The 22,969-nt window shown below is 49.1% G+C and overlaps 1 protein-coding gene across 2 annotated transcripts in view; it reads right to left on the bottom strand.

Moving 5' to 3' along the window:
• The window catches only part of FBXL15 (F-box and leucine rich repeat protein 15), a 74,404-nt gene that overhangs the window by 41,637 nt on the left and 9,798 nt on the right, over nt 1-22,969 (bottom strand). The window contains exon 1 of one of the 2 annotated variants that reach the window (XM_086922230.1): nt 447-637. The exons of the other annotated variant lie outside the window; for it this stretch is intronic. Within the exon in view, the coding sequence (XP_086778356.1) occupies nt 447-616 (170 nt within the window). The 5' untranslated portion in view covers nt 617-637. Of the gene's footprint in view, nt 1-446; nt 638-22,969 lie in introns of those variants that run through there. 2 annotated transcript variants of the gene reach the window in all.

Below are 22,969 nucleotides of genomic sequence, written 5' to 3'. Positions count from 1 at the left end.
GGAAATGAAGGCAAAACCCCTGAACACTGCATCAACAAGAGCCAACAATCTATTCTGCCAGCTTTGAATGCAATATGAAACACAGCCCATGCTGGCAATTCATCGGGCCAGGAAATTAGAAACATTTGTATATTAATGTACATTTGAATTTTCAGTTTCAATCATGAGCTACTACTAAAATGCCTTTCAATATACTACATTTAAACATTTATACCAGAATGTATTTTTGTTTAATATTTTACTTGCTTAAAGGACTATTTTACTGCATTCTTAGGTTCCACAAATGCCTACAATAGGAGGGTACCAAATTGGCAACTAACCATCCCAGTGACCGCCATTCCATTATTTTCCCCTAACGTGTTGCACCTATTACACGGGCTGTGAGAATAAACACACAATGTTGGCAACGATTGTGGAGGTGCTTGGGGTCCTGCAATGATACCTACCAGAGATACCACTCTGTTTTCTCCCGAAATTCAAGGCGGTGACTAGATTGCACAACTGCCACACTTTGTTGGACGGGTGGTTGGAGCCCTGTACTCAGGGCCATGGGAATTGTGTGACTGTACGACTGTGGCGATTTTTGCATGATTCTGGATTTCCGCATATGCCACATAATCAATCCATCATCTGCCGTGCAATCTGCAGATATTAACACAAAAAATGTGTTTGCAGCGCAAATGGTTCAAAAGTTACAAAAAATGCAGTGACATGTTACAGCGCAGTGTAAGGCCCTTTGTCAAGCTGGACTGGTCACCTTTCTGTTGCTTATTGCTATATTTGGGTATTAAACTGGTACTAGTGAGGTGCAACCAATACCCAGACATTGATACTAAGTTTAACAAGCATTGGAAATGCAATAGGTCTCGCATTAGAAAAGTTGGAGTTATTGGTATTGTAAATGACATATGTTATTTATTTGTTGGTTTTTAAAATTGCTAAATTGATGGCTTTGTCATTTACAATGCCAATAGTTATAACGTTTGCGAATGTGACACCTATAGCATTTGGAATGCAACATGTTTTGTATTTACGTGACTTAGATGGCAGCTCTTGTCGTTAGGCCACATCTCTAGAGAGCAGGAGAGTGCAGCAGGGGAGGGAAGCACAGCAATGCAATAGGTCTTGCATTAGGAAAGTTTGAGCTATTGGTATTGCAAAGGACACATTTTTTATTTATGTGCTTGTTTTGAAAATAGCGAATTAATAGCTTTGTTATTTACAATGCCAATAGTTGAGGGTGAGGGTGAGGGTGAGTGAGGGTGAGGTGTTGAGGGTGAGTGAGGGTGAGGTGTTGAGGGTGAGTGAGGGTGAGTGAGGCTGAGTGAGGGTGAGGGGTTGAGGGGGAGGGGTCGAGGGTGAGGGTTGAGGGTGAGGGAGGGTGAGGGTTTGAGGGTGAGGGGTTGAGGGTGAGTGAGGGTGAGTGTGGCTGAGGGGCTGAGGGTGAGTGAGGGTGAGGTGTTGAGGGTGAGTGAGGGTGAGGGTGAGGCTGAGGGGTTGAGGGTGAGTGAGGGTGAGCCCTATATTTTCCATAGTATGCAAATATTCGAAAGACATTACATGAAGACCGCAAATTCGAGGTTCATGTGGTCGCAAATGGTTATGTAAAGGTACAACAAATATTAATTTCTAGGACATTCATTTGTTAAATATCAATTTTGGACACAATGGCAACAGGTTTACTCTTATTGAGTAACAACAGTTATTACTCATTGAAAATGTAAATATTGCGATGGTGAACATGTTTTACGGTAAGAAGTAGATATACTGAACGACTTTTTTATTTTCATGATTGGAAATCTGCAAGTGATTATCAAGCTAATAAAATAGGTTCGTGGTGACAGAAATGTCAAAAAATTGCTAACGGAAAAGGCAGATTCGAAGATTAATTCTTAAATTATAGAAAGTCATAGAAGTTGGAGGAGCAGGGTAATGGATGGCATCAGTCAGTGAGAAGAGTGGAAAATCGGAGGATGGGCAATAATGATACCAGCTTATGACTAAAGGGCTGGGCAAGCACGGATGAGAGCTGGGGAGCAGCCAGGGATGATGAAAAGCACGATTGATGGGAAGGTAGTCACGAGGGGGAAAGGAAGATGACGAAGTACGATGGGGTGTGTACGATGTCTGGAGCACAAGGTGGCAAACTAGAACTAATTATGAGAGGCAGCAACAGCGAGGCACAGTGGTTACAAATTGTAACATTCAAAAATATAGGAATTGTATGGACAGCTGCAGAAAGTGGTGATACTATTCATTGCCAATTCTTGACTTAGGAACTATTAAAAGCTAAGGTGCAAAGCAGCTGAATGACTAAAGTAGGGAAATTAGCTCAGCACTTCATGTAAACAAAACGGTATTGAAAATGTTGCGGCTGGGTGCCCTATATTTTCCATAGTATGCAAATATTCGAAAGACATTACATGAGGGTGCATGGGGAGGGGGGAGGAGGGAGGAGAAATGCGTCTCGGCCGGAGCAGGGGGCGGAGCAGGGAGAGCGGGCTTTGAAATGCACTTCACACGGCCGGCCGGTCGTGAAACTGAAAGCATGGCCGGCCGGCCGTGAAAGCCTTTGATGCCGCAGGGGGTGGAGCGGCACCAGCTAGGAGAGTAGGCAAGGCAGGCGGCTGGGGGCATGTGCACGCGCTTTTAAGCTCAATGCGCATGCGCATTGAGCTTAAAAGTCACGGGCACTGCAAGGAATCGCCACGATTCCTTGCAAGTTGGTTCAAGAGTGGATAAGCCACCATAGTCTCGCTTGCTCGATGCGCATGCGCATCGACAGGCGAGACCTAAAAATTACAAAATAATGAAGTAATACCATTACAAAAGGTGCCACATTATATCGCAAACCTTTTTTTAAAATTCTTTTTATTGCACACGATGTAAGAATAACACAGTGACGGTTCAGGACCAATCTTGACATTGAGCAGGCTCTACATAACATCTGGTTCAGTAGTTATAAGCACATAAACATTCCACGCTGTTTTATTATACTGGGATTGATACAAGTCTATATTCTGAACATTCAACTCGAGTCCACCGATGACCCCCTCGGGGCGGAGCACAAATGTTCCCTCTGTAAGTGTTCCACTTGCCCCATATTCTTTCCCATTTCTTGGGGTATCCCCGGTGTATATACGCTGCCCTCTCAGCCACCATTGCCCTATCCATGTCCCCCTGTATGTCGGAGCGGATTGAGCCCCCCAATGGTTAGCTATGTTGCATTTCGCTAACATCATTCCCAATGTTGCACAGTCCTGACCTGCATGGTTGAGATCTGTTGGGTCCCATATGTTTAGAATACACCTCTTGGGCTCAGGGATAATCGTCACTCCACCCACTTGTGTAAGTACATTCATAATTTTTTCCCAGTAGGATACTTTTGATGGGCATTTCCAGAGTATGTGATACAAGGTGCCTTCCCTCCCTTATTGTCTAAGGCAGAGTCGGTTGTCCGTTTTCCCTATCTTGTGAAGGGTTACTCTAGTATAGTAAATACGATGGAGTATTTTCAGTTGCACTAATCTCAGTTTGGAGGATATTGCCACCTCCCTAGGGGAGGCTAAGGCCTCTTGCCAAGGGTGGCACTGTGAGACACTATTATTAGCGATACAAGCTCAAACGGATGATAAGACCCCCGGAGGCTGGACTGGGATAGTGGGTGCCCATTGTGACGAGTTGCTGAGCGGCTACAATGGACCCAGTGGCCATCTGCAAGAGGAAGCCAGTGTGTATTTATAGGCCCCTAATTGATTGTTGTGGAAACCGGGCGTTTTTCTTGTTGCACGGGTGAATACACTCGAGAAATACAGGCGGCCCCTCCCCACCACAAACACGATAGCTATACACCAGTGATAATCCCTTATACGATTACCCACCGTGTCTATAGAGAGATTATGGAAAGAGAATGTTTTGGTATGACAAACGCTTCTGGTTAGATCTAAAAAAAAATATTTTCTTGCTTCATTATTTTTGTTCACACAATTAAAGCCAATAGATGTAGCGGTGGTAAACAACGCAGTGTATATTTACTGACGTCCTGCCGAACTGCCTGCAGGGGCCCAGACAAGATCTCTAGCGCTGATGTCCTTGAGGTGTTGTTGTATGCCGCTAGAGAGATATTGCTTTTCTTTTCCTGGGAATTAGGGGGTGTGTGTGATTGGGGTGGTGTGTGTGTGTGTGTGGGGGGGGGGGGGGGGGGATTGGTGGGGAGACAAGCGGACGTGATTGTGTTGTAGATCATGGTTTCTTCCTTATTTAGATGCAAGGCTCTGATGCTAGTGTTAACACGGGTTAATGTTTACCCTTTCAGTACTAAATGGATGGAATAGCGCACGGAACATCTGGGTCAGATTAACCTACAAGATTGTACTGCCATATTTTACTGTGAACGGCGTAATAAAGAAATATATGAAAATAATGTATAATGACTGTTGCTGCGCTTCTCTTGTTTTACAATCCTCCACCTGCTGCGTGCTCTATGATTTATTACGCCCTTGTTCCGAAGCTTGGCTACCTCTTGTGGCAAATTATTCATTAATATATATATATATTTTTAAAGGCTTAGCCCTTACTAAAAATAATGAGGGCCTCGTGGGGTAAGTGGGCAGGGTCACGTCTGATTGGAGTATATGACTGGTAGATGAATTCCTAAATGCCTCCAAATGAGACCTGAGTGTAACCTGGTGTTCTAATCGAAGTAGGGAGTGGGTGAATGCACCCACTGCACTTGTTGCTGCGAAACCTGTAGCTGACGGGTCTCAGTCCTAATGAAACAGATTCCTTAACTGCAGTTTCTGCTATATATCGATAGACGCCAGGCATTAAAAGGAGATTACAAAACAAACTGAAACGCGTTCTTTAAAAATGCACCACGTCACAACCAAGGCAACCTCAAACTCCTCCTCAGATATATTTTCCAAGTAAAAAATAAGTTTCACGTTAGGATTGTTACAAAACATTCATTTTAATTGGCAGTTCCAAAAAACCAAATTATAAATCCTAATATGTGTGTGTTAGCCAAACAAATTTTACATGACAAGTAGTTTTTGGAAGGTTTACTTCCCATTAAGAAGTAGATTAAAAAAAACACCACCCTGACTCCTTTATTTCCCTTTGGGTGGTGATTGGCATTAGAGTTTCCCTGTGCTTTCTGTTGTGGAACTTGTTGACCTAGGGGTTGAGCACTTGTATCTTGGTGTGGCTTTGTTTGTTGATTGGCTTTCTGTTGTGGAAGTGGGCTTCGGCCTATGGAGCTTATTTTAGAGCTGGAAGGGCTGCCATTACCCCACCATAACACAATTTTAGTAGCAGCCTCCTGCAGTGTGGAACTGGTGGAAACATTTTTGCCAGGGCTGACTTTGGTTTCCAGTCCAGCCTACAGTCAAGGGCTCAGAATATTAAGGGTGCCCAAATGTTTGCTGGGGCCCAGGCACTTTCTTTAGTCCGCATGCCAGCGATGAAAACCTTGCAGTACCACAATTGCACCACAACTCAGTAATTCATTTTGTCACCTTGCTAGGAGCAGGTGTCAAAGTCTAAGGGAGCACAACCGGGGATAGTCATATCCTTGCTTCTAGCCTATCACAGGGAACACAGTTGAGCCCTGCCTTGTAACTTAACAAGTCAGCCTAGAGATAAAGCCAGACATTAAAGTGCTTTACGTTATTAAGAATAAGAAAGATGAAGAGTATGTATGTTATAATGGTTGTACAAAAAGGATGGACAACAAGATATGTTCGGTCCAGGGTTTAACTGGGGAATAAATGTCTATTTAAAGCGTTTTATATGTAAAGCATTCCACTTATGTAGGTTGATTTGTTTAAATGCACTAGTAATGACTATTTGTGAGACACACAATACAAAATGAATTGTTTTGCCACTCGATAATCGTATAATTTAACTCACCAAGAAAAACTAAGGACTGGGTTTATGCAGTTTTATATAGCACTATCTTGGCCCAAAGGCGTTAGAGCACTAGCGATTCTAGAATGTACAGCGGAAACTAGCCAAATTAATGGGTGTAAACAAAATAAATAAATGAGCACACACCTATTGAGAGAGAAGAAAAATATTAGCCGATGGTATACAGTGAAGCCTTGAAGGAGGTTAAAACATATATAAATAACAATACAATGTCAAACAATCAAACATTAAAATGTGGAAGCAAAGGGGGCGTGGCTTGGATGCAGAGCGGACTGGCGGCGTGAGCCCGGAGCTCCGCTCCCGATCCCCGCTTTTATCCTGAAAAACTGCACGAAATCCACCCTAAAGTGTATCATTCGATCACTAAAGGACACCCGAACAGCAAAGGACCCCCAATCGACGGACTCAAGGTGCCCACGGCGCTAATCAGCTCGGGAGAAGAACGAAGAAGGGCCAAGGGTGCGATGGAACAAGATGGCGACCGGAGCTGGCGCTCGAGACCCCAGATGGCGGAGTCCCCATAGCGCCCCTTTGGGGGACGGCCTGAGACAGAGGGGTTGTCGCCTGAGCTCGCTTGATTCTCCCACCGCGCTGTGAGCGGGGGAGTTTGCCGGACCTGTAGCTCGAGTAGACCGGATCTCCTACGAACAAAGGCTGAGGTGCGCAAGATGGCAGCTGCCCTGGCACCTGATGGCCGTGGAGAGCTCAGCGCCTGGCAGTAGAGCAGGGAGGCAAGAACGACTAGGCACGCATCCGGAAACATCCTGAGAGGGACCCCTGACTCCACGACAGCAGAGTGGGAAGCGCCACCCCAAGTTGTCGCCCCACGGAGGGGTCAAGGTGCGGGCCTGATCACCGGAGCGACACCAGCGGGAATGATCAATGCTCGGAAGACCGAGTGACTCCGGGAAGACTACTCATTGACTGGAGCCAACGGAGGTGGCACCGGTGAACTGAGTTTCACTCTCCCTGAGGGGTCTGGCAGCCTAGGGTCAGAGCTGGCTTGATCCTGTTGGTGACGGAGCAAGGGCCTACGCAGCCACGCTGATCGAGTGGCGGCACTCCCTGCCGATATTAGACACTGGAGAGTCGCGGCCGAGCGGACATTGAAGGTGCCCTCCACTGACCGGACGGAGAGGGATCTGTGGTTTCTCCCCCCCCCCTCCTTTTCTCCAGTGAACGGAATGGGGAAACCTAGGGGAAAAGTGGAGGAGGCTGCGAGCTCGGGAGCGGCTGAAGGCCCGCCACAACCCCCGACGGACCTACAGCAGCTGTAAAATTGCATCTTGGAAGCCATTCAAGCCACCAAGGAAGCGCTACAGCAGGATATTGCCCAAGTGGCGACGGGCCTGGGGCTGTTGCGAGCCGACCATGATAAACTGAAGGACAGGGTCAAAGCTGCAGAACATACCCTCAAGGAGATACTGCCCGAGCACAAATCTATGGAGGGGAGACTAGGGGACGCGCTCAACCGCATTCAGGCCTTGGAGAGGAGGGCGGAGGATGCCGAAAATCGTAGCAGGCGCAACAACATGCGCTTGGTGGGCTTTCCGGATCAGAAAGAAGGGGACGATATGGTAGGATATCTTGAACAATGGCTGAGGACGGAGGTGGCGCCGGAAGGCCTTTCACCCTTCTACACGCTGGAACGGACGTACAGGGTCCCGGCTCGACCTCCTAAACCGGGTCAATTGCCCCGCCCGGTAGTGATAAAATTGCTGCATTACAAGGACCGGGACTGGCTGCTACAGAGAGCAAGGGACGTGGGTCCTTTTCAGGTGGACAACAGCAGGATGACGCTTTTCCCGGATTACACGTATGAAACGCAGAAACTGCGGGCCTCTTTCTTGTCGCTCAAAAAAGAACTTCGAGGGGAGGAGCCAAGATGGCGACCTGAGCGGACGCGCAGCCTTCGGCTCCGCCGGCCCCGGAATCCCGCACCGAGATCCTGCTTGCCTCGTCCGCCAGTTTTTATCCTGAAGGGTGCGGGTAACGGAGCTGATGCCACCGGTGTTCCGCCGGCCTCTCCACCCGCCCGGATTCCGAAGTTGTGGGCGGACGCGCCCTGGCCCGGGACCCAGCTAGCTCCAAGACGCTCTGCGGACCCCTCGTCCCCTCCCGCGGTTGCCCTGCTGCCGGAGTGGTGTGACCAGACGGCGCCTTCTTGTGGGGACACGACTTGAGCGCTACCTGCCGACAGGGACCGTTATACGCTCCCTGAACTACACGGTGACGGTGGGCAGAGGCGCCGGACCAGCGAGTCCTTTGTGTTTTGGCCGCCATACTTCTGCTTTGTACCGCGCGTCCCTATGGCCCTGGACGGCGACCTCTGCCCGGATCCAGCTGACACACCACGCAATTATCGGCCTCCACGCAGCCATTAGAGCCGGGCGGAATACTACTGGCCAGGGATCGTCAACAGCGGCCGGGTCGTGTCCCGCTACTTCCCCCTGTCTCCCCCCGCACTACCGCGTTGGGTAGAAGACAAGATGGCGACATCAGCGGCTGGCTATTGTAAGGCAATCAGACGGAGCGGCGAACACACCGGAGTGGAGGAGAACGGAGCAAACTCTCCCCCAGGGACTGCGACAATGGAGACCCTACAGCCTGAAACTACGCTTGCAGATGTGCTGGCAGCCCTGGGGGATTTGAGATCGGCGATGCAGAATAGCTGTAGCGCGCTGGGGGCACGTCTGGATGCCTGTGCCCGACCTTGCAGCCAGGAGCAGGGGAATTGTCTCCCACAGCACTCCGGACGGGAGTTGTCGCAGCCTGCCACCGCAACATTGTTTCGAGGACACTACTGTAACTCTCGTTATGGCTGGTAGGGGTATGTTGCCATTAGACAACGCAGCCTCTGACACATTGTTTCTCCCTTGCTCCGCGCTCGCTTGTGTGCAGCCATTTGAGGTGTCCGGGAATCGGCTACCAGTGCTTTGCCCCCCTGTTTCATTGCCAGTAAGCTCGCCCTGGATTTCGATCGCTTCGCTCTGTGCCTCTAACGGCTGGACCATGCCAGAGAGAACTGTGCTTGAGGGGGCATCGTTTTTTGGGACCGGACGCCATTCGTTCTTTGTCGGTGCACCTCCCCCCTCCCCCGAGCGGCCATCTTCACTTCTTCTCCTGCTATTCACTGGACTGCCGGGCGGAGGGGGTGAGAGACTGAGTCCCAGATCGGGCCAGGGATAGGAGACTTTCTTTGTTTAGCATCCGGGCGGGCGGGTGGAGGTAGGGTGGACTTTGAATCTGGCCTGTTTTGTCGCTGACTGCGCATTAACTCTCCCCGTTTGCTCGCTTGTTGTTGCACTACTTGATGTTGTTATTGGGGCGGGTAATGCTTATTGGGCCGGCGGAGTTCGCATGCATGTTTAATTGATCCTCCTCCCGAACCTTCTCGTATGGGAGTCCAGGGACGGGTTTCTGTTCCTACTCCCTGAGTCATTGGATTATATTTTTTCTTTTGCTTTCCCTATTGCTTTCTCTCCTTCTTCTCTTCTCTTCACTTGCTATATTTCGGGTTTCTGGGGCGACAGACACTCTGCTAGGGGGGGGGGCAGGCCATAGCCTCTGCATGTGTGTGGGGTGGGGGGTTACTTTTAGTTCGAGTTTTTATTTCTATGGTGCCTTTTCTTGCTCTTTTATGATTTTTCTTTCTCCTTGTACTGTCGGTTGCTGGGCTGGTGGGACCGGGATTGGAAGTTGTACATTCTTGTTTAAGTCGCACAAGTTATAATGTCTTTCCCTAACTGCTTTTGTACTAATATCTGGCTTTCAATAACTGCAAATCGTGTGGGGACTGTGTTTCTGACTGGGGTACTGGGAATGGTTTGACTGGCTCCTCCTCCCGCTTCACTTGTAGTTTTTGAGGGTCGCAGATTAGGATGGCCTTTTCTCACTCTCTATATTCCATGGTAACACTTTCATTACTTTTCTTCCTTTTTCTTTCTTCTTCCTTTGCTTGAACTATATTTCGGGTTTCTTTATGGGGCGACAGGCACATTGTCGGGGGGGGTAGGCCGTAGCCTCCGCGTTGGTGCAGGGTGGGGGGGTAGATTTTACTTTCCGTATTTAGTTTCTATGGGCCTTTTCTCTTCTTTTCCTGCGCTTTCTTACACTGTTTTCCTTTCTGGGTCTGGGATGGAGGATGGTTGGGAGTGGGTGGCACTGGGAGCGGCACGAGCTTGGCTCCTGTTGTCAGCTTTGTTTTTCTACTGTTTTGCCGCTTTGATGAAGAGCTTTACGTAATTGGTATTATTTCTACTGTTGCCTACTCATGTGGACTCAATGTACGGACTCGGATCTCCTTTATACCTATTCTTCATTGACTTTTATTTCACCAAAAACTTTAAAATTTGACCTTTACCGATCCTTCTCCCTGGCGGCATGTTCTCTCCAGCGTAACTGTTATTAATAGTTGTTGTATCACTAGATGCCGTCGGAAGACCGTAATGCTGACACTTGTGCTCATAAGTATTGTGGCCGCCCGGATGGTTGTAGGCCCGTATTTGTATTTCTGCAACATGCACAATAAAGGTCTCCAAAAATTAAAAAAAAAAAAAAAAAAAAGAACTTCGAGTGGAGGGTCTGGCGTATCCACTTCTGTTCCCGGCCAATCTCAGAGTGGTGGTGGACAACAAGGCGATCTTCTTCCATAACTCAGCAGACGCCTGGGTGTGGTGGGACACGTTCAAAGCCGGCACCGATAGTGCAAAGTATAGAGCCGAGGACGAACGGACCCAGCAGCCGACTCGGAAATCGCAGAGGATCCGGAAGCGTCGACAGAGATCCAAAAAACCGACGGAATCGCAAACTGAAGGCGAGAGGAAGGGCGCGCTGCAAGCGGTAATGGAACTGTCGGGAACTGCGAGATCCAGATCGTGCAACAGCTCGGAGGCGGAGGGCCTAATTACTGGCTCAGAAGCAGAACAATTGGACTTGAACAGTGTTAAGGGCCCGGACGTCACACCACAGACGTCGGGAGGCCTTATGGACGAATGATACTGGAGATGCCCCACGCCGGGATGGTAATGTGCCTGGGGTGTACCTCAGCTGGCAGATGGCGACAAACACTGAAAGTGGGATGGAACTCTGGACTCGCATGGGGGGATCACGGGTTGGGGGGAATGGGACTAGGTTGACCACCTTCGGAGCTGAGCAACGCCCATAAGGCCACCGTAGTGTCGACTGTGGAATAGTTGGGTTGTTGGGGGTAGGACGCTAGGTCCTCAACAAGTGTGGATGGGAGCTGCGCTTGCTAGGCTGGGCCCTGTTCTGGGGGGGAGGGCGCTTAGAGTAGTTGGGGGCGCTTGAGGCGGGGACGGGGGCTCTGTTGCGTTGGGAATGGGGGGGTGAGTGTGACCCTGTGTGCCAGACTGTACACTGTTACTGGACTTTGCAGTGCATCATGGGATCATGGCTAATAATGGACATGTGAAGTGCTTAACCTGGAATGTGAGGGGTCTGCACACGATGGCACGGAGGCATAAAATACATGCATATTTGGTCCGGAGAGGGGTGCAGATAGCGCTGCTGCAGGAGACGCATCTGACGAAGCAGGAGGGTATAGCGCTACAGAGGAGATGGAGGGGACAACTGTTTCACACCACATATTCCGCATTCGCCAGGGGGGTGCTGATTTGGGTGAGGGTGGGGACTCCTTTTCAAGTTAATAAGCACATCATAGACCCGGAGGGTAGGTTTGTAGCAGTGGAAGGGAAACTGAAAGGCAAGGACATAGCGCTGTGCAGTGTGTATGCGCCTAACATTGATCAGGCGTCCTTCTTCACCAAACTTTCGGGTGCGCTGGCAGGGTTCTTAGCTGGCCCCATCATAATGGGAGGGGATTTTAACTCGGTGACTGATGTGGAGCTGGAAAGCTCTCATCCTCCACTAGGGACGTCTCCCATGCACCGCCTAGCGAAGCGTAGGTTGCATTGGCAGGAGAGTTGGGAACTCCAAGACACCTGGCGGGTGCATCACCCAACGGCGAGAGATTATTTCTTCTACTCTGGGCTGCACGACACCTCCATGTCCGCTTGGACACTTTCTTGTGCTCCTCACAGGTGTTACCGGCGGTGTCCAACTCGGAATTACTTGCACGCATGATCTCCGACCACAATCCCCTACTGTTGACCCTCAATTGGATGTCTGAGACACCGCGGGTCTTGACGTGGCACCTGAGGCTGGACACACTGGATGACTTGGTGTTCAGAGAGGCGCCGGGTGACTGGATCACGTGCTACTTTGAGGAGAACGAGGCCACGGCATCGTCTAGAGCATACGAGTGGGACGCCTTTAAGACAGTTGTCAGGGGCCATTGTATAGGGAAATACACGGGGGCTCGCAGATCTTTGTTGGACGATCTGGAGAGGGCAGAAACAACTTTGCGCGCCGCTGAGAAAGAGCGCCCCAACCGCCCAGAGTTACAAGGGACGGTGAGTGCTGCCAAGGAGGCGGTGGCTGTGGAGATGGAATGGCTCCGCTGTTTCGACCATAAATCCTACTTGTCAAGGGCGCACGCGGAGGGGGATAAGGCGGGGACGCTGCTAGCCTGGTTGGCCAACCCCACAAGACGGAGCCACCCTATTTTAGCCATTGAAGGGGAAGACGGCCTAGTTCGCCACACCCAGGCGGAGATATTGGAGCTCTTCCGCTCGTACTACGAGACGCTCTATGAGAGCGCGCTCGAAGGGCGGGGGACTGAGATAACTGCTTTTCTGGAGGGCCTGCAGCTGCCGCGCTTGGAACCAGAACAGATGGAGGCTCTGGGCAGGGGCATAGAACTGGGCGATATAAGGAGCGCAGTGAAGAAGATGGCCCGAAACAAAACTCCGGGCCTGGATGGGCTTCCTATTGAATTCTATAGCAAGTATATTGACCAACTAGCCCCGCGGCTTCAGGCGGTGTACAACCAAGCTAAGGCTCCGGGGGGGCTGCCTGCATCCATGTGCGAGGCGCTCATGATTCCGCTTTTGAAGCAGGGTAGAGAGAGCACACACCGAGCTTCCTACAGGCCACTGTCCATGCTGACAGTGGACTACAAAATCCTGAGCACCATCTTGGCGACCAGGTTACTGCAACACATGACGATGTTGGTCCACAGTGACCAGTCTGGCTTTATTCCCGCCCGCAACACGACTGCTAACATACGTCGATTGATTCGCCTGCTGGGGGAACCGTGGCCTGCCACGCACACGCCGGTAGTTCTGTCGATCGACATAGAAAAAGCATTCGACAGCCTGGAGTGGGAATACCTATACAAGGTTATGCAACACTTCGGCCTTGGGGACGGGTACATACGTTGGACGAGAGTCTTAGACGCCTCGGCGGTGGCACGGGTGCGGGTGGGTCCCCTTGTGTCGAACCCGTACCCAGTTAGTCGAGGCACCAGGCAGGGATGCTCCCTATCCCCCCTGCTGTTCGCTTTAGCGATCAAACCTTTCGCGGCGGAAGTCAGGAAGGGGCTTTCTTTCGCGGGCTTGACTTATCTGGGACATTCACAACTTATCTCACTGTACGCAGACGACCTCCTGTTATATCTGGAAAACCCGAGGGAAGCACTGGAGGGGGCGGAGAGACTCCTGGTGGCCTTTGGCAGATTGTCTGGGCTGCGGGTGAATTGGCCTAAATCATGCCTGTTCCCGTTACGTCACGGCGAACCGGGACCTACTATCCGAACGCAGCTTGCCTGGGCGCCGGACTGCCTGAAGTATCTGGGAGTGTATATATACCACAAGACTACGGACCTGCTGGAGGGTAACGTGGGTCGCTGTATACGGGCGCTACGTGGTAATATGACCTTCTGATCTACTCTCCTGCTGTCAGTCACGGGACGTATATCCCTGGTGAAAATGATAGCCTTGCCGCGCCTCCTCTATTACTTCTGCACGCTGCCTATCTGGATACCCAGGTCGATCTTCCGGCAGCTGAGATCTTTATTGATCTCCTTCCTCTGGGGTACGGGCAGGAGCAGAATCGCCTTAGCAACGCTGCTCCGACCGAAGGATGAGGGGGGCAGGCGGTCCCTGATTTTGAGTTATATTATCTGGCGGCGCAGCTGCAGACCTTCACACAGAGGTGGCGCGGGTGTACCGAGGACCAGAGCAGGACAGTGAAACGGGCACCCCCCGCCATGTGCTGGCATTCATCACTTTACAACAGAAGCTGTTTCTTAGGGATCTGTCGCTGGAAGAGCAGACATACAGACTCTGCTGGAACCGGGAGCAGAAACGGGCTGGGGTGTGACGCATGTATGCGCCTGAGATACCCCTCGGTATGATACCGGCACTCCCGCATGGGGGCGACTGGTCGAGGCTACAGGGATGGGAAGAGGCGGGACGGCAGATACTGGGGGACCTATATGAGAACGGGGAACTGATCCCCTACCAAGCGCTGCAGGACCGCTTCGATCTCCCGAGGGGGGACTTTTTAATGCATGCAGCTGTAACACGCGCGATGCAAGCACACTGGGGGGGAGGGGACTCAAGAGCCCCCGACATCAATGGCTTGTCAATATACAATGATGGCGGCCGGTACGTATAAAGCAGTGACATGCCTCTATTCGCGAATGTCACGCGAAACGTTGCAACCCCTAACCACGCTGAAAGAGGCTTGGGAGTTGGAACTGGGGACTGGGATCCTGGATACCACATGGGCACAGATAGTGCGGCGGGCGAGAAAGAGTACAAGAAATGCCCGTTTTCAGCTGATTCACTTCTATATACTGCATAGGGCCTATCTCACACCCAGGAGGATTGAAAAGTACTTTGGAGTGGCAGATGCGGCGTGCCCCAGATGCAACACAGTGGGGGCAGACCTGGGCCATATGCTCTGGGATTGCACACACTTGCGGGACTACTGGAGGGAGGTTATTGAGACCTTGAACACAGTTACCGAAAGGGAATTACAAATCTCCAAGGCTGTGTGCTTGCTACACTGGTTCCTGCATACACCCAAAAACTGGATCTCGAGCAAGTTTGTGGATATGGGTCTGATTTTAGCTAAAAGAGACCAGACTAGGAACTGGAAGTCGAAACGATGCCCAATGCTACGAAGGTGGACGAATGAAATGCTTAAGTGGGCAGCGAGCGAAAGCACGCTCAGGTACCAATTGGCACGCCGCAGATCAGACGACAGGGCACTGGAAGCGGCCATGGAATGGGAGATGCTAGTGCAGGCTCTCAGGGACAGCACGCTAGAAGAAGAGGACAGCCTCTCTGAGTCGAGTGAAGTAGTACCCCATCACTAACCAGTTGCACATTCCCAACACGACATCGCCACTCCTGATTGCACACACACATGTACTTTATGGCAGAGCTTAGGCGCAGGGACGAGCACTCGGGGGGGGGGTAGTTGGGGTAGATTGGGAGTTGGGTAGAAGGGAGGGGGGCTGGGGGGGGGAGGGGTGATTAGAAGGGTGCGGGACGAAAATGTTAAAAGCAAGTTCGACTACTCCGAATACAACAGCAGTCATATGTGCAAGATGGCAAGCAGGTCGACCCACTGACTGACGCCGCCCGATCCCCGGGTTGTGGGCTTAATGGCTGTGTATACTTTGACACTGAAGGAGGGGGGGCGAGGCGGCGCCTGTGGGGAAGAAACATTGTACATATGTGGAAGCAAATTCAGTGTGCAACTTCAAAATAAGGGATAAACAAGGCAAGAGCAAAACGGTATCGTTAAGGTGGAGGGATACGTTAGGCCATAGCATGGAAATTATTCTCACAAAAAACAAGAACAACCCATGTGTCCTTGCGAACTACGTAATGCTAATTAAGCAGAGACAATTTTGTTTGATTCTTTGTGGGGGCGCACCAGGAAAAAGTCCAGAAAGATCGTTACTTGTGTATATAGAAAAGTTCTTTATTTATTTTTATCCATTCTTTTAAAAATAAATCACCGGGCACTTTACAAACAAATCAGCAAACGCATTTCACTCCCTTCCAGGGAGTTTCTTCAGGGCGATTGGAAAATTCACCGGAACCGTACGGTTGGGCCCTTCAGACTTATGTTTTAAATTGATGTTTCTTATTCCTGTTGGTCGAATTTCTATTTATCCTGAGTATCGATGCATTCAATTTGATTTCTGTTGCAGTCTCTAGGAATCTTTAGATAATCTGATATGAGGGGCAATATAGCCTTCCCTATTTATGTCTGACGTTCCGGTGGCTTGGGACCATCCATGCCGTTATGGTGAAAAGACCACAGTTACTTTTTCAGGTTCACGACGACGGAACCTTCACATACGCTCAGGAGGAGGAAGTGACCCGACTTCCTTGGCCAAAACTTCTAAACACCGGAACGTCAGACATAAATAGGGGAGGCTATATTGCCCCTCATATCAGATTATCTAAAGATTCCTAGAGACTGCAACAGAAATCAAATTGAATGCATCGATACTCAGGATAAATAGAAATTCGACCGACAGGAATAAGAAACATCAATTTAAAACATAAATCTGAAGGGCCCAACCGTACAGTTCCGGTGAATTTTCCATTCGCCCTGAAGAAACTCCCTGGATGGGAGTGAAACGCGTTGGCTGATTTGTTTGTAAAGTGCCCGGTAATTTTGTTTTTAAAAGAATGGATAAAAATAAAAAAGAACTTTTCTATATACACAAGTAACGATCTTTCTGGACTTTTTCTTGGTGCGCCCCTACATAGAATCAAACAAAGTACCTTTTGATCTGGAAAGCACAGCGACGTCAAACAGCAGCTGACGTCGGGGTTGGCAGCACAAAAAGTCAGACTATTTTTGGAACTGGATTTTAGGTGCGGCACTGTGGGGTTCGCTGCTACAATCTCTGTGATTAAGCAGAGACAATGTTCACAAGGAACACATTTTTAAGTAGACTGAATAGTTAACGCAGCAATTAATGTATCCTGCTTGACTGAAACAAAACAAACAAATTTAGAATAAAGCTTTAGCTCAATAAAGCATACCAATATTTAAATGGTTTTAAAGCATTACAGCCCACATGACATAATGACTCGGCAGCGAGACGCTAATACTGGCAACGATGGCCGTTCCTTGGCGGGCTGTGTCCTATCTGGTTCTACGCTTCATGCCTCCCAGTAGGAAGCAAGAACCTCACCTACTAATTGAATAGTAATGCTCACTTCGATTGCAATTATATAGCCTTCAGTGTTCACGAAGAGTAGCCCTCATCTGGGTATTACTCAATATTCAGCCTGGGATCTACAGTAATCTCTGTTACTGCGAGCTTCATCGCAAGCCAAGCTGTGGCTTTGCTTCTTAAGGGAACCAAGTATCCCTCCGTGGGAAGTAACCGACAATATACCAGAATGAATTTACCACTCAGGCATCCTGACTTAGGTACTTGTCCCCAGAATCTTTGTCCTGAAGAGACCCCGTATCGCTAAAGGGTCGAAACGTCGTTGGCTATTAAATAGGGAAAGCCCTCCACAAATTAAATAGTTGTCACCCAAAAATCGATTGTATTACATTTCCAATTGGCTACTCTTTTATTGACCAATAACCACCACTACAAGTTTTTCAATTGCACTTTTCATACGTCACAGGTTTGGTATGGTTAAATCACTGGGGTTCACCATTCACTTTCAAATATGTATATAATGTAAATACATAGACAGGAAACATCTTTTTGATTCTCTTCTTTGTATGAAAAAACTGCTATGAAAAAATAAATATTAGTCACTTCGGCTGAAGTGTGTACAAATTCATTATGTCCTGTGGGCTGTAATGCTTTTAGACCATTTAAATATTGGTATGCTTTATTGAGCTAAAGCTGTGTTCTATATTTGTTTGTATAGCATGGAAACGTCTCTGAAAGAAGCAAAGCTTAATTTTTTTCTTACAATATAGGAAGGCAACAGATAGCACAAGAAATTAGGAATACTGTTTCAAATACTTGTTGCACTGAAGACAAAGATTGAGTCAAGTTTGTTTCACATTTGAAGGCAATTGGTTGGATAAGTATCAAATTGGACGTGGGCAGGTAACAGTAGCCACCAGAGACTTTCAGCTTTTTAACGAGCTAGCTAGTGGTCGCTGTGTATAATACTTTGTGGGTGATGCACACTAACTTAAACTGAGTTTCAGCTTCAAAGCAAAGCCTTTGTAGCAATAAGTTCAATAGTATAATGTGATCACGCTTCTTGCTTCTACAGTCAAATCGAGTGGCACCATTCAGCACTGATCTGAAAGGGGTAAGATGGGCTCTCGATAACCTTGTGAGGACTGAGTTGTATTAATCATACTTGGATGAAACAAAGTTTTGAACAAAGGATTTCAGATCCTCCTCCAGGATAAATTGTCTGTTAGACTAGAGCTGTTCATACCCGGTGGTCTGGGGACTCAAAAAGGTCCGCAAAGCTTACTCAGGGGGTCCCCAACTGCTTAGAAAAGTAAATAATATTAACAGATTAAAGTGTAAATAAATAAAGCAATAAAATCTAACGTTGAAAATGTTCAAATGTTCTATACATGTGAAGGAATTAGTATGCAGAACAAAAAAACAACTTGTCTGCAGGGAACTGCTACCACTACAGCATTACCTGATGCTATAATTCCAGTTGCTGCTATCCCGTTGGCTGCTCCGAAGGTCAAGCCCTCGGGAACTACTAATGCCATCTCACTTCCTGTTGTTATAACACCGCAGCTGTCACCACCACTGCTATCCCAAAGGCCAAACCGATCCCAAAACCTCGGCACAAGGCCAATACACATATCTCTACTAATAGGACAATGATGGCCACCAACCAATTGGTGGTTGATAACTCACCACCAACTCCATCAGTCACGGCAGGCCAACTAGCACCACTCATGATAGATCAGTCTAACCCGAGGCACACTGGTTATAACCATAACTATCCTACAACCCAGAGAGTTAATACCAACAATACTCGCCACAGGGGCTATGTTGACCTTCCACCTGAGGTAAGACCCTATGTAGTAGTGCTGACAGGGGTCACAGAATTGACTCACAACCAGCAGGAAGACTTTGGCTCATTAAAGAACAAAGTAATCCACTGGCTCAATGTCAATAGGCCAATACCCAACCACCTAAGGAGTAAAATCCTTATGGTGCGCAGGGTTCCATGGGTAGGCACCACACACAAGTCCATCAGTGGCGACTGTGTGATCGTCTCTTTTGAGGATCCCAATACTGCACACGCCATATACTCCTGGAACTACAACAGCATAAATTCACCAATAGCATCCAGACCCCTCACCTATTTTTACCCACCCAATTCTTATTCGAACTTGGGAGGGAACTGGAGACGGATCCCGGAGAGGAAGGGTGGCTGGGGAGGGTTACCCAATCACTGGTCGGACACACATGGTGGTTGGAACGGGGTACCGACTTTCAACAGATACGGGTGCCTTGAGGAAGTGGACTGACGCCCACATATGCCCACTATCGCAGCCTCAGCACCCGCCTTAACAAGTCGCCCGATCCACTATATGGGACGACCAGCTCCCATCACATTAAAACTACATTTGGGCCGACTGGTCTCTTCCCCACCACAAAATCAGTTGGAGGATTATAACCATACTGAAGGGGTAGGTAGGCACAACGTCACTACATCCAAGCCCATTAAAACTAAAACCTACAAATCAGAGTCGAGTGACAAGGATAGCCCTTCTATTGAGGCCTGCCCAAAATTAAAGCTAGTGCCGTCAGACATATCCCTCCCTACCCAACAAGGCGAAACACCCCATGTGAGTGTTCTTTGCCACTAGCTACCATTGATACATCCGAGGCTCCAGGAGTAATTTCCATACTCTCCTGGAATGTCGCCGGGTTAGCTAATAAAGTAGATTCACTAGAATAGGGGGAACTTATTGAAGGGTACGATATATGCCTATTTCAAGAGACATGGGCCAGGGAAAAACACCCCCGTCCGGGTTACGCCACCTTTGAGACTCAGGCAAAATGGGGTGGAAAGGGCCGACCATCAGGGGGCCTTCTGATCTGGGTTGGTTCCCACCTGGGCTGCAGGGCCACACACTTGGAAACCAATTCATTGGATTTCCAGTGTGTATCTCTGGAATGGCCATGGGGAGGAAAAGTAACACTGATCAACATATACTCAAGACCGGTGGGGGTAGCAGCCACCTCGGGAACAGTCGAGGATCTAGCTCTGTTCCTTGACTCGATCACTCTCTGTTCCCCAATAATCGTAGGTGGTGATTTCAACCACCAGTATGAACCTCTCCCGGACCACCTGGCAGGCATATCCAGTGAAGAGGACGAACTCTGGAACATCCCCACTTTGACCGACCCACTGGTAAAGGCCTGGACTCCAGTCGCTACTCAAATAACGTCCCTCACGCTCAGTCACTCGTTGAGGGCCTGCAATGGCCGAACAAAAGGGGATATCCCGCCAAAATATACTTTTAACAGACCTGGTCATGAGTCACGCATTGACTATATCATGGTCTCAGTCAGGGATTGGGACAAAGTGAAGGATTTCGGAGTAATTTCCAGATCCGACAGTGACCACAATCCACTCTCATTAAGATTCGAGGTACATGGGTCACACACAGCCGTGGTAGATGAAAATCCTGCACATCAGGTGGATCTAGCACTATCCAGCAATAGACGCAGAATTAAATGGGCAAAATTGCTGGAAAATCCGATTAACATCGAAAGATTGTATGCGCTAGTTGTCCCCGCTCTAGAAAATGTTGAGCGCTGCACGAATCAACCAGCCAATGATTTAGAAACCCCTCCCCCAGGAAACTTCGAGGTAATCAATCCCTCCCTTTGTAAGTCTGCACAACTGAATGAGCTCGGTACCATTCACTCTGAGCTATGCACCAACCTCGCAGAAGTGCTGAACCCAGTGGCCAGGCTAAAGAAGCCCAAGCAGAAAAGAGTCACCTGGTTCAACGCTTCCTGTAGGAGAGCGAAAGCCGCATTACTGGAATCACTTAAAGCACGAGAAACTCCAAGCGAAATCAAGGAAAAACGATTAGCTTATAAATCAGTCCTCCGTGCTGCCAAAGTAGATTGGGATGAGGGAAACTGGACCAAAATGACAGCTGCTCTTGCATCTCGAGATGCCCGGACTTTCTGGCAAATCGTTAAGCATGGCTCAGCTGAACCACTTGTAGCAGTAGAGGCCAACATAGCACCCTTCGTCTGGGCGGAACATTTTAAAAATCTATACAAAACACATAACAGTGACCCTTCGATGACCCCACCCGAAGATGCACTGCACTCACCCACTGAAAGCGTAGCCCCCATGGACGGTTTCAGTGTGGAGGAGGTCACCATGGCAATCACGGGCCTGGCTGCTGGAAAGGCGCCGGGCCTTGATAGGCTGCCAGGCGACCTCTACAAACATGAACCCAAGATCTGGGCTCCGTATCTCAGGGTGTTGTTCAACTCAATCCTGATTGGCATGCCAATCCCCCCGACATGGCCGGGGGCAGAGATAGTCCCAATCTTTAAGAAGGGATCACCTCTGCTACCGGCTAACTACAGGCCAATAAGCCGGATTGACGTGTCACAAAAACTCTTTGCCAAGCTGCTGCGGAACCGCCTGCTGGAGTGGACAAGGGATTGTAATATCCTGAGTCCCTTCCAAGCAGGGTCAGGGAGAAGGTCTCAACCATAGACCAGGTCTTTCGGCTTGTCCTCATTTATTGGAAAACGGTGCAGCTAGAGGGTGGCAGCCTCTACACTGTATTCGTGGACCCGAGGGCGGCGTTTGACCTGGTCCCCCGGAACAAGCTGTGGGAGGTGCTGGCCAAATTGGGCGTCCCTGGGGGTCTGTTGAAAATGATAGTTCGCCTTCACAGCGCCAATTTTGCACAGGTGAGATGTGGCAGGATGGGGGCACTGACTAAGAGGTTCCCCGTTGGCCGGGGGGTAAGACAGGGTTGTGTGCTCGCACCGACCCTGTTTTGCCTCTATGTCAACGGGGTTATCTCTCATTTGGATGGTGTCACCAACTCTGACGCTCCAAAATTGGCTGCTGAAAGGGTGCCGGCCATTAGGTTTGCCGATGACACCCTGCTGCTATCAAAGTCCGCAACGGGAATCCAGCGTGTCCTTGATGGCTTTGCGGACTTCTGTGAGGGCCATGGTTTAGAAATTAACACTCTAAAGACTAAATTCATGGTCTTCAATCCCCCACCGAAATTCCACTCCCGCCCCAGAATTGGACAAAACAGGCTTGAGAGGGTGAAAACCTTTGAATATCTGGGTGTTATGATAAACGACAAACTATCCTGGAACACGCACCAGGAGAAAGCTCTCCTCAAACTGATCCAATATTCGGGGGGCATCATGAACCTTCTGGCGAACAATAAATCTTTAATTAGGCCCATCGGTCCTCCGATGCAGATTTACAAAACACAGGCAAGGGGGACTGCCATGTATGGGTCTGAACTTTGGGGTCACGTAGGTACATCAGACCTTCTGAAAGAGGAGAATAAATTCATCCGAAGGCTTGTAGGACTCCCTCCTAGTACGCCCCTAGTCCCCCTCAGGTTGGACCTGGGGCTGCGTCCGCTAGACGACGAATTGGCTTTCCGCCTGCTGGCTTACTGGCGTAGACTGTGGGCAACCCCAGAACTGGCTAGCTATAGACAGGGACTACAGGAGGTGCTTGCTATGCCGGATGCTGGAAAAATCAAATGGCTCAAATTTATTAAACTAGAATTGGAGGGTTTGGGACTTTCTAAGATGTGGTCTGATCCTTTGGCTACCTGCCAACTCATTCCCAAAAAGGAATTAGCCAAGGCATACCACGACAGCAAATTACTGGCACTTCTTAACCAACTAAAACCTGGTTCACTGACAGATTCCTTCACATCTTTCAAGGACACTTATAACTTTGAACCAACCTTAGACAAAGTGCATCCTTCCTTGCTCAGGAAATTATACCTGCAGTGGAGACATGGGTCCCTCCCTATTCGATCATTCACAAGTAAATGGAGCAAAGACGCAACCAGTATCTGTCCAGCATGTAGAACCTCTGACGAATCTGACCTCCACATCTTCTTCTTTTGTCCTGTTTACCGAGAGATTCGCAAACAATGGATA

Source organism: Lissotriton vulgaris, chromosome 5 (assembly GCF_964263255.1).
Source record: "Lissotriton vulgaris chromosome 5, aLisVul1.2, whole genome shotgun sequence".
Taxonomy (NCBI): Eukaryota; Metazoa; Chordata; class Amphibia; order Caudata; family Salamandridae; genus Lissotriton; species Lissotriton vulgaris.
Note: the sequence above shows the minus strand (reverse complement) of the source record. Positions and strands in the feature narration are given on the sequence as shown.